Source organism: Poecilia formosa, unplaced genomic scaffold (genome assembly GCF_000485575.1).
Source record: "Poecilia formosa unplaced genomic scaffold, Poecilia_formosa-5.1.2 Scaffold1010, whole genome shotgun sequence".
Classification (NCBI taxonomy): domain Eukaryota; kingdom Metazoa; phylum Chordata; class Actinopteri; order Cyprinodontiformes; family Poeciliidae; genus Poecilia; species Poecilia formosa.
This window is the reverse complement of record NW_006800949.1, coordinates 34,345-45,086: the sequence shown is the minus strand read 5'-3', so window position 1 is coordinate 45,086 and position 10,742 is coordinate 34,345. Positions and strand designations below refer to the sequence as shown.

Genomic DNA, 10,742 nt, shown 5'->3' with positions numbered 1-10,742 from the left:
AATCCTAAATCATAAACATGAGTTGCACAAACAGCTGTGCTATAGATGCTAATGCTAAAGTGCTACTATCCTCCATGTGTTACCCTCCACAGGAACAAATTTACCTAAAACCTATCATAATGGTTACGCTTCTGGAAGTAGTTCTTTGGAACAGATCTTTCAGTCATGGTTGCATCTTTGCTCGATTATTCTGTATTTATTTGTTCAGTTGTATTCTTGCCACTTGCTCAATAAAGCTTTAAATGAAAAAGAGAATTGGAAATTTTGTTCAACTAAAAGTTTACAAAACGGCCAACTACATAAACGCTTTAGAATTTATCCATAAAAATGAATTTAGGGGAAGCTTGTGACATCACAATAAAATAAAGTATCCTCTGGGGGAAAAAGAGTTAACTACAGAGAATAAAACGTAGATCAATAAAATACAAATAAATTGTTTGTATTAGTATACGCACAAGGATGTCTTTTATGTATTTATTTTGTTTGTAAAAGTCCACGGGGTAAAATATCTGGGTCACAACTTTTACCCGAACTTCTAAACAGAGACACAGGTGTGACAGGAGGAGGCAGGTGCGCGGTGTGAGGAGACGCTGAACGTCGGACCGGTGCAGCTCCAGAATTTTAACCGGAGAAACATTATCTTGGGCTGTAGGGGGAATGCTTGACTCACGGCTGCAGGAATAAAAAGGACCTCTGGATGTAAAATAAAGGCCACACGGGGCAAGGACCGGACCGGATACCTGGAGCGATTTGGGCGAAGGACGCTCCAGGACTGAAGGAGGAGACGCCCGGGAATATAACCGCCGACCCGGTGGACAGCAGCGGTGGTGAATGTGCGGTAAAAGATGGTTTGGATGCAGATCTCCAAGGTTTAGCTGCACTACAGCTGGTATATATTGAGGAAAACTCAATCATCGTCCATTGAACATTGACTCACTCCACTATAAATTTCGATGACGTAACGGTTCGTTAAGCGCTCCCTGGTGGTCTAGTGGTTAGGATTCGGCGCTCTCACCGCCGCGGCCCGGGTTCGATTCCCGGTCAGGGAACAGTTATTTTCTCGTCGGTGGATAATTTTGTCTAAGTGGTGAGGAAATCATCGGAAGTTCCTTTAGCCATTTTCAATGTTTCTTCTTAACCCTCCTTAAAACGAGCAGCGTAAGGAAAGCATTTATTTATTTATTTTATGTGTTTATCAGGAGATCATACATACATTGATATTACATACATTTTGCAAAACTTACATGACTTCTCCGATTTTTAATTTTTTTCCCCCGTAGCGAACATAGATCACCGTACTGACAGGAAAGCATTTAAACAAATTAATCCATTGTTCTGTGCTTTAAAAAATGTGTTTCTTTCTAGCACTTTTCCATGAACAGTTCGTTGTTGTGCTTCATTTTTAGACATAGACAGTGTATTGTCATTCAATTGTACATTTAAAAATGTACAAATTGAAAGAAATGTCGTAGCAAGGCTCCAATAATAAGAAATAAATAAGCAATAATAAAAGTATATAGCAAAACCAGACTGCCTGAAACGCGAATAACTCCGAGGATAGCTTGCATGCTGCAGTCGTTAGGGTGAGGGTTAGTTAGTTAGGGTTATAAGTGACAAAAGAATTACCTCCTTCGAGCCGGATTCGAACCAGCGACCTAAGGATAACTGGCAGACGCCTCTACAGTCCTCCGCTCTACCAACTGAGCTATCGAAGGTAGCTTACTGGCTTCAGCACGCCGTGACGTATTTCACAGGGCAACTCAGTCCTCAGTTCAGCGTGTTGTATGTTTTCAGTTTAGTTTTACTTTTATTCCACGGTATCGATAGATGACAGGACACAGACGTTTAAATTTCATTCATTCTTTATTTTTCTTCTTGTATTAATCATTCATACTCCAGCAATTATTTATGCCATATTTACACTTTTTTTGTTGTTAACATGTTTTCATGCGTTCAAATCAGCACCCATGATCACGTCTCTCCTTCCACTACAAGATGCCACCGTGGGCCGATAGTAATCCACACATTTACTGGTGAGGAGAGTTCAGTGGGGATGAGGCATGATGGTGGTTTAAACAAATTAAAAAGTAAATCACACCGTGAAGTTACAGAAGAAGATTAGGGCCACTGAAAAATAAAAACACAATTATGAAATTCACCCCAGAATGCTGAGAATGTTTTCCCCAAATTCTGAGATTACAATAAGAATCCTAAAATTAAAGACAAGTTTAAAGTCTAAATTAAACTCAGAATTCTGAGTTTATAGTTGGACTTCTGAGAAAAAAAGTAAATTATGTGTTTTTCCAGAGGCTGTAATCTTCTTCCGTATGAATCCCATCTGGCCTCACGCTGCACACGCTCAGAAGGAAACGTCGTGTTGTCTGAGCCAAAGAACAGGAAAACATTTATGACAAATGGAGGTGATTCTGGAAAAGTTTTTAAGACCAAGTTTAAATGCTTCCAGCATCACGACAGACACTGACAGCATGAATACACAGCTGCAGCTTTCAGTTAGAAAAACGTATTACAAGTCACACTCAGATAAAAGTCTACCATGAAATTCCTTTTCCAAAGAAAAGATGCAAATCAGCTTCATTTCTGTACAGAGAACAAAAGACGGCGTATTTAATAATACTGTCTTCGTAAACAAAAGGTAACATAAAAAACAGGATAATTAATACAAGATAAATGTACAAAATAAGAAAAAAGGCAATTTATTCTATAATAGTGTCAATAAAATGCTACTAAAAGCAAATATGTAGCTAAAAAATGTAATAAAGACGTTAAGAGTGGAGGGAGTACCATCATTAGGACAACCAGCATCAGGTAGAAGATGATGATGATGATGATGGTGATACCCAAATATAACCCGGATTCTTCTGACCTGGTCATTAACAGAACCTCACAGGTTCCAACAGCTGGGATAAAAAGTGCATCTACAAGTGTTCTCATTGGTCGAGCTTAAAACATGGCAGCCAATCAGAAGCAGTACACTATCTGTTGATACAAAGCTGCGTTCAATGTACCTCAGAGGAAAAGAGTCTGAATTTCTATCGTACCATTTTTGATCTTTACTCTGATGAACAGGTAAATATTTTATCTTCACCAAAAAAGATAAAATTAAAAGCTTCACACTTGTTCAGTTGCCAAATAAGGTCATAATTTATAGAAAAATGTCAGAACATCTTTAGTTTACTTTTTGTAATGGAGAAAAGCAGCTACTGGATGAAAATATACTTTAAATTTCTGTAGTAAACAATCAAACATGAGTAAAGTTCTGACATTGAATGCTAACAGAACCATTTGGAACCTCCTAACCTGGCAGTGAACGCACCGCCAGGTTTGGTTGAGTTCACCTCAACAGGACGAAGCATTCAATGACAGTCAGGACAAAACAGCGAACGCCGGTACCGACTGATATGACTAAGAACAATAAAAACATAAACGTAGTTGCGACCCGGAGGCTCAGTTCTTCCGGATCTTCACAGAACAATCATGAACATGGCGCTGCAGGATCTGACTCAAAGCGAAGAATGAAGTGATGAGGAAACGGTGAGGACCGCTTTGCTCCAGCTGCCCACCAGGGGGCGCCACCTCACCACAGCTTAACAAAGCCAGCCCATCTGTTGGTCCCTCTAGCACCTGAACGTACCACACAAGTTATTTCACTCTACTGCTATCCTAAACTACATTCATACACCTTCTCTCTCTTTCTCCTCCTCAACCTTCCCTCCTCTTCCTCCCTCTCTCCTCTTCTTCCTCCGTCTTCTTCCTTCCAGTTTTTGCTGCATTTTACCAACTTTTTATTCGTTCATTCAGTAAAGTTAACTTGTTCCTGTTCTAGATGTTAGTACCCATTCATTCTCACTCTTGTTTAGTACCTAGACCCACAAGCTTCGTCTTCCTTCTCTTCCTCCTCCTCTTCCTCCCTCAACTACTCGTTTGATGCGCTGGTTTAAAAAATTTGGAGAAACTTGCATTGAAAGGCTAAGCCAGCGTTATAGTCTGAAGAACTCGGTTGCTGTCCTCCTCATCTCCTCCTAAGTGCTGGCAGAGAGTCTTCCTCCTCTTCCTCTCTCACTTCTCTACCAGTGCATCTTCCTCTGTGATGCCCTGAGCTCGGAGCTCCTCCAACACGTTGTCCAGGTGACCCGGGTCGGGGAATCCGTGGCCCGTCAGGTTGGACCCGAACTCAGTCTTGTGGTGGACCTGAAAGTGAAGAATGACATCCCGTTGTTAGCGTGGTTAGCATGGTTAGCGTGGTTAGCTTGGAGGTTTGAGCGGACTCCGCACCTCGTTCCAGATGACGGTGTCGGATTCTCCCGTGGTGCTGGACGTTCCGACGGAGAAGATCAGCCGGCGGTCCCACGCCACCAGCAGCAGCCTCAGAACCTGCAGACGGGTCGGAGGGAAGCCGTGTCAGCAGAACCGCCGTTACTGCCTCGTTTTTCAATCTGCAATCTGGAGATTCTTTGATTCTTCCGTCTTTCTGTTGTTTGGTTGTTAATTTGCTGCTGTGTTTGGATCATGGTTCTGCTGACGACCCAGTTTGGACCCACATTTAACATTTAATGAAAAACTTTTTTCGTTCCAAAGGGAAACTAAATGTTGTTGGAAGTCATCCGAGTTTCTCTGCAGTCAGTCTTACAGCCAATCTGGAGAGGCCTCTGACTGAAGACTGTCGCTAACATGACCCTCATATCATGCTAACAGCTCAGTATCCAGGCAGCAGAGCAGATATTCCACAGCAACATGTCCTGGATGGCATCATCAGCTGTTAGCTAGCTCCGCTAATCCACCTCCTTTCCTTCTGCTGTTCCTCTTTAAATCTCTTTCTGGCTGTTTGGTTTGAAAGTAGGGGATGATCTTTCTTTTCTCTCTGATCTTTTGATAGGCTAATCAGCAGCTTTGTTTCCATGGTAACGCATCATAAGCACCAGTGTAAATAAATGTTGCAGGCGTTGTTACCTTGCGCCCCTTCTCGCTGTCTGGGAGGTAGCAGTGTCGCGGGAAGCCTCTGGCAGTGAAGGGCTTCCCCGGGTTGGGGTGCTCTGGTCCCTGGAGGAAAAGCTTCCCGTTAGTGTCTGATGGCAGCGGGTCAGCAAGCAGAGCGCTCCGCGGGTCGGTACCTGAATCCCTGGCGGTATGTTGTAGATGATACGGATGCTCTTGCAGTCGGGGTGACCCGGTAAGGAGTGGGGGATGACGTGGTACTCCATCTTCCCGGCTGGCTGGTTGCCAGTCTTCACGCCGTAGATGGTCTTACAGGTGGGACACTGGAGGCTGAGACAGGAAGTCGGGTTATTTTCCCTCTCAGAGACCTTAGGCTTGTTTCTGGGCCTGGTTCTGGGTCTGGTACTGGACCGACCTGCCGTCCTTGTTGCCATTGTTGTACATCGCCACCAGACACTGGAAGTGGTACTGGTGTCCGCACTGGGTGAGGCGACCCACCGACTCTGCCTTGGAGACGGGTCCAACGCCCGGACCTTTGTACCCGGACGGGCCCCCAAGTGGCTCCATGCAGATGGTGCAGTCCTGGAAGAGACCCACAGAACCAACGTTAGTCTGCAGTATCTTCACAGATTCATCAGCAGTGACAGTCAGAGGCAGGACTCACCTCCTCTGGAGGACTTTTTACTTTCTGCAGGTATTTCTTCACAACCTCCTCTGGAGTTTTACCTGCAGAAACACAAGAAATGAAGAGGGAAAGTGTAAATCAAGCTTTTTTACAGATTTCACATAATTTAATGCAGAGGATTTGAAAAGATTGATGTTTCAACAGACTTCAACAGAAATATCAACACAGCTCACTAAATCACAGTATCATCAACAAATTCATTAATTTTACAAATTTAATTCCATGAAACATCCGTTTAGGCTCTTTACACACAGAGAGTTTTATATCAGTGAGCAATACTGAATATTTTTGGCATCAGACTGAAACTGACACTTCTAACAAAATATTTAAAAAACATAATATTTGTGTATATTTTCCTAAATGAACAAACTGCAAACAAAATTATCATTTGAGAGAAAACTGAAACAAAATCTTTTTGGGGGAAGAGTTGAGAAACTATAATACCAAAATAAAACAAAATTAAGAGGGAATCTGAAACTAAAGTATGGCTTTTACCACACTATTATCGATCTGATACTGATATCAACTTGATATTGATATTATTGATCTGCCTACTTTTATGTTATATTATATAGATTATATACAAGTTTTTCTGTTCATTTCGATGATTACGACTTTCAGTTAAAGAAACCTTCAAACTTTTCTAACAGTTTTCCTTCCACTCAATTTTCCATTGAAATGCCTAGTTTCCACCAGAAAGTTCAGATGACGACAGAAAACATTTGAAGCACATGATGATGATGATGATGATGATGACCTGAGCAGCGGTTGCCAGGTTGGAGCTTACCTTTGCGGACCTGCTTCTTGGTGGTCTTCCTGCAGGAGTGGTTGAAGCCCGGTACCGGCTTGATGTCGCTCTTGCTGATGGGTGGGGGGTGCAGCACCAGCTTGGGCGGCCGGGTCAGGCACACGGGCAGCGCCGCGGCGCTCATCAGGATCCCGGTCATCCCTGGAACAGAGAGCAGAGCGGATGGGATCCGGCCCTCGGCTCGCTCTGCGATCCGATGAAACCAGCTGCTGGTTCTTACCGGCCAGCGCGGGGTGGACCGGGCTGGACCCGTTCAGGTTCTTCACCGGGACGGTGGGAACGCTGCGGGAGAAAACACACGGTGGTTAGTGAGGAGCATTCCCACTGCTCCCAGGCTGGTGGAGTCCAGAGGAAACTCACAGACAAACTCTGATGACCGTCATTCCCAACATCTAAAACCCGGTTCAACAGGCGGTGAGCCAGAAGCAACCGGGTCAACCGGACCGATCACCACGGAAACAGAACCGCTCACTCGTCTGATGAGAGCGACTTCCAGAGGCGTTTTCAGAGCTAATCCTGGGAGTTTCCATCGGCTCAGAGACGGACGTCAGCCAGAGGATTACCTGATCCGTCAGCAACACCGTCATCATCCTCAGAGAGCAGCCAGAGCGCACGTAGCACACAGACATGCTGGGGATCACGCTGTGGATCACGCTGTGGATCACACTGTGGATCACCCTGTGGATCACAATGTGTGGATCACCCTGTGGATCACAATGTGTGGATCACACTGTGGATCACAATGTGTGGATCACACTGTGGATCACTGTGTGGATCACACTGTGGATCACCGTGTGGATCACACTGTGGATCACTTCACAGATCACACTGTGGATCACCGTGTGGATCACACTGTGGATCACCGTGTGGATCACACTGTGGATCACTGTGTGGATCACAATGTGTGGATCACCCTGTGAGGATCACAATGTGTGGATCACTGTGTGGATCACTTCACAGATCACACTGTGGATCACTGTGTGGATCACCGTGTGGATCACCCTGTGAGGATCACAATGTGTGGATCACTGTGTGGATCACCCTGTGGATCACTGTGTGGATCACTGTGTGGATCACACTGTGGATCACTGTGTGGATCACACTGTGTGGATCACAATGTGTGGATCACAATGTGTGGATCACAATGTGTGGATCACCGTGTGGATCACTTCACAGATCACACTGTGGATCACCCTGTGTGGATCACGCTGTGTGGATCACCCTGTGGATCACTGTGTGGATCACAATGTGGATCACCCTGTGTGGATCACTGTGTGGATCACTTCACAGATCACACTGTGGATCACCCTGTGTGGATCACTGTGTGGATCACAATGTGGATCACCCTGTGGATCACAATGTGTGGATCACCCTGTGGATCAAAATGTGTGGATCACTGTGTGGATCACCCTGTGAATCACTGTGTGGATCACACTGTGGATCACTGTGTGGATCACACTGTGGATCACTGTGTGGATCACACTGTGGATCACAATGTGTGGATCACAATGTGTGGATCACTGTGTGGATCACTTCACAGATCACACTGTGGATCACTGAGTGGATCACCCTGTGTGGATCACCGTGTGGATCACTTCACAGATCACACTGTGGATCACCGTGTGGATCACCCTGTGTGGATCACGCTGTGTGGATCACCCTGTGGATCACTGCGTGGATCACCGTGTGGATCACTGTGTGGATCACCTGTGGATCACACTGTGGATCACTGTGTTGATCACTGTGTGGATCACACTGTGGATCACTCTGTGGATCACTTCACAGATCACACTGTGGATCACTTCACAGATCACACTGTGGATCACTTCACAGATCACACTGTGGATCACTGTGTGGATCACACTGTGGATCACCCTGTGGATCACTTCACAGATCACACTGTGGATCACATGTGGATCACCTGTGGATCACACTGTGCTTCTTCAGCACATAATAAAGGACGTTCAGAGGGAGATGGAAATGAAGGGACCATCGACCATCCAAATCCGCTCCCCAGGCACACACACCCCTCTCTCTCCCCCTCAGTTCACACTCCTCCTCCTCCCAGGAGCTGCTGCTCCGATTCCCCTGGAGTCCAGATGGACATCAGCTGGACTCCTTTAGGCACCAGACAATAACACACACCTACACATTCTTTCACACAACACGGTTTCCTGTGGGCGAGGCGATGCTTACTGAGGGATGTTGGGACTTCGTCTGATCAGTTCTGCTGTGCAGAAGCAGAGAAACTCTGAAAGCTTCCTTCAGAACGTTTTCTGGAGGTTCTGCAGCTCTGAACCGGATCAGGATGAAACTCTGGGCTGCGTTTGGACTTAGACACCGTCTGGTTCTGCCCCAGCAGCTGGAGCAGCAGTAACTCTGGGTTCTGGTTCGGACCCAGATCCACTCTGACTCTTCTCATTAATGGATGATTAGCGGACCAGAACCGACCCTCTCTGCACTACAGCTCCCCCTACTGGCCTAAAGCTGCAGCCTGTTGCAGAACCAACAGGTGTCCATGTTCCCACGCCCCATCATCCCCCTCTGCAGAGCTGAAAACACACATCGTTCGCCCCAGGCCAATATTTACTTCTACAGTGTGTGTGAGAGCAGAGGACAATGTGTGTTAAATGCCTTCACAGCTCTGTGTGTGTGTGTGTGTGTGTTTCTCTGCAGTTGGCCTGATCTCTTACTCCACATCACCATCAATCATTGACAGTTTTCTGACTCGTTTCTTTTCCCCTCCCCCGTCTCCTACATATATTTACATCCCCCTTTATACGACCCCTCCCCACCCCTGGCATGTCAGCGGGGTGTGTGTGTGTGTGTGTGTGTGTGTGTGTGTGTTTGAGCAGTGATGCTGAGTAGAACAGAAACACTGTCTATACTCTGTAACCCAGAAATTATTCCAGTCCCTGTCCCATTTCACACACACGCCTCAACAAGCTGTCTGTGTGTGTGTGTGTGTGTGTGTGTGTGTGTGTGTGTCCATGCTGACTGCTGAGGGACGTTTAACAGACCAGACCTTTTCACCTTCTGGACTACACTAGGACAAAGCGATTCATGGCTGAGGTTTGAACTAATGTTGCATCTTTATCTAAAATCTGATCCATTCTGGGATCTACAGTGAAACCTGATGCTAAATACGACACAGGAGGGGAAAAAATGTTTGAAAGTCTCCTGAAAGTCTAAACCAATCAGAGGCAGAGAATGATGGAAACTCTCCTCTGATTGGCCGTGGGCTAGGCTGCTCAGATAATCAGAGGATTTAACGCGGACAAGCAAAGAAAATGAAAAGAATGATTGAAACATTTTCATCAACTTCAGCCGTTAACAGTCTGAAAATCATCGCCAATGCTCTGAATCATCACAGGTCATCAAACATCCTCATGTTTTCCTCTTCTTGCCCATAAACTGCACATCATCTCTGCTGCTGATTGCAGCTTATGTGCCGAACGCAGTGAGGCTGATCAGAGCGCATGTATCCAACAATAACTGGTCATGTTTCCATTCACACCAGGCCTGCTTAGTTTGCTTTAATCAAACTCAATACTGATTTATGTTTTGTCTGAAAAGTTGCTGAATATAACAACAAAGTCACTAGGTTTGCAACATTGGGGTGAATATTGTTAACCGCACGTGCAAGTGGATAAGATCAGTGGATAAAATCGATTCCTCATGTATCGCTGGTCTCCGCCCCACCTTCTTCAAGTCAGACAAAACTGGTGAAAAACGTTTGTGCTGCTTTGGCTTTGGATATAATAATGACAGTTTATTGGTCCATCTCCTGTAAGGATTGTTCTAGAATAATTAAACTGCAGCTTTAAAGACGCACCAGGGACAGGGTGTATGAATACATTTGATTTTGATTAGAGAAAATCGTAACGGGGCGAGGTGTTGGGGTCAACAGGTCACCAGTCCATCAAAGGAGTCAGTTCCACCAAAGAACAATTTGGACAGACTGATTAACTTAGCAGCCATGTTTCTGGACAGGCGGGGGGACCTGGAGTACCCAGAGAGAACCCAGAGGGAACCCAGAGAGAACCCAGAGAAAACCCAGAGAGAACCCAGAGAAAACCCAGAGAGAACCCAGAGAAAACCCAGAGAGAACCCAGAGAAAACCCAGAGAAAACCCAGAGAGTACCCAGAGAAAACCCCCAGAGAGAACCCAGAGAACCCAGAGAGAACCCAGAAAAACCCCAGAAAAAACCCAGAGAGAACCCAGAGAAAACCCAGAGAGAACCCAGAGAGAACCCAGAGAGAACCCAGAGAGAACCCAGAGAGAACCCAGAGAGA

At 45.6% G+C, this 10,742-nt stretch overlaps 1 protein-coding gene and 2 non-coding genes across 5 annotated transcripts in view; 1 reads left to right on the top strand and 2 right to left on the bottom strand.

Annotated features, from left to right (window-relative positions):
* The first annotated feature begins 977 nt into the window (after nucleotides 1–977).
* On the top strand, nucleotides 978–1,049 carry trnae-cuc (transfer RNA glutamic acid (anticodon CUC)). The gene has a single exon. It is a non-coding gene; the product is annotated as a tRNA-Glu (tRNA).
* A 578-nt stretch (nucleotides 1,050–1,627) lies between these two features.
* trnay-gua (transfer RNA tyrosine (anticodon GUA)) lies at nucleotides 1,628–1,715 on the bottom strand. The gene is given in 2 exon segments: nucleotides 1,628–1,663; nucleotides 1,679–1,715. It is a non-coding gene; the product is annotated as a tRNA-Tyr (tRNA).
* A 219-nt stretch (nucleotides 1,716–1,934) lies between these two features.
* The window catches only part of LOC103132352 (E3 ubiquitin-protein ligase DTX1-like), a 31,184-nt gene continuing 22,376 nt past the window's right edge, over nucleotides 1,935–10,742 (bottom strand). For all 3 annotated transcript variants that reach the window (XM_007544142.2, XM_016667334.1, XM_007544143.2), the window contains exons 5-12: nucleotides 6,667–6,728; nucleotides 6,426–6,587; nucleotides 5,618–5,679; nucleotides 5,369–5,535; nucleotides 5,130–5,283; nucleotides 4,969–5,058; nucleotides 4,294–4,392; nucleotides 1,935–4,209 (exon numbers count right to left, since the gene is read on the bottom strand). In XM_007544142.2, coding sequence (XP_007544204.1) covers nucleotides 4,078–4,209; nucleotides 4,294–4,392; nucleotides 4,969–5,058; nucleotides 5,130–5,283; nucleotides 5,369–5,535; nucleotides 5,618–5,679; nucleotides 6,426–6,587; nucleotides 6,667–6,728 — 928 coding nt within the window. In that variant the 3' untranslated portion in view covers nucleotides 1,935–4,077. The remainder of the gene's footprint in view (nucleotides 4,210–4,293; nucleotides 4,393–4,968; nucleotides 5,059–5,129; nucleotides 5,284–5,368; nucleotides 5,536–5,617; nucleotides 5,680–6,425; nucleotides 6,588–6,666; nucleotides 6,729–10,742) is intronic.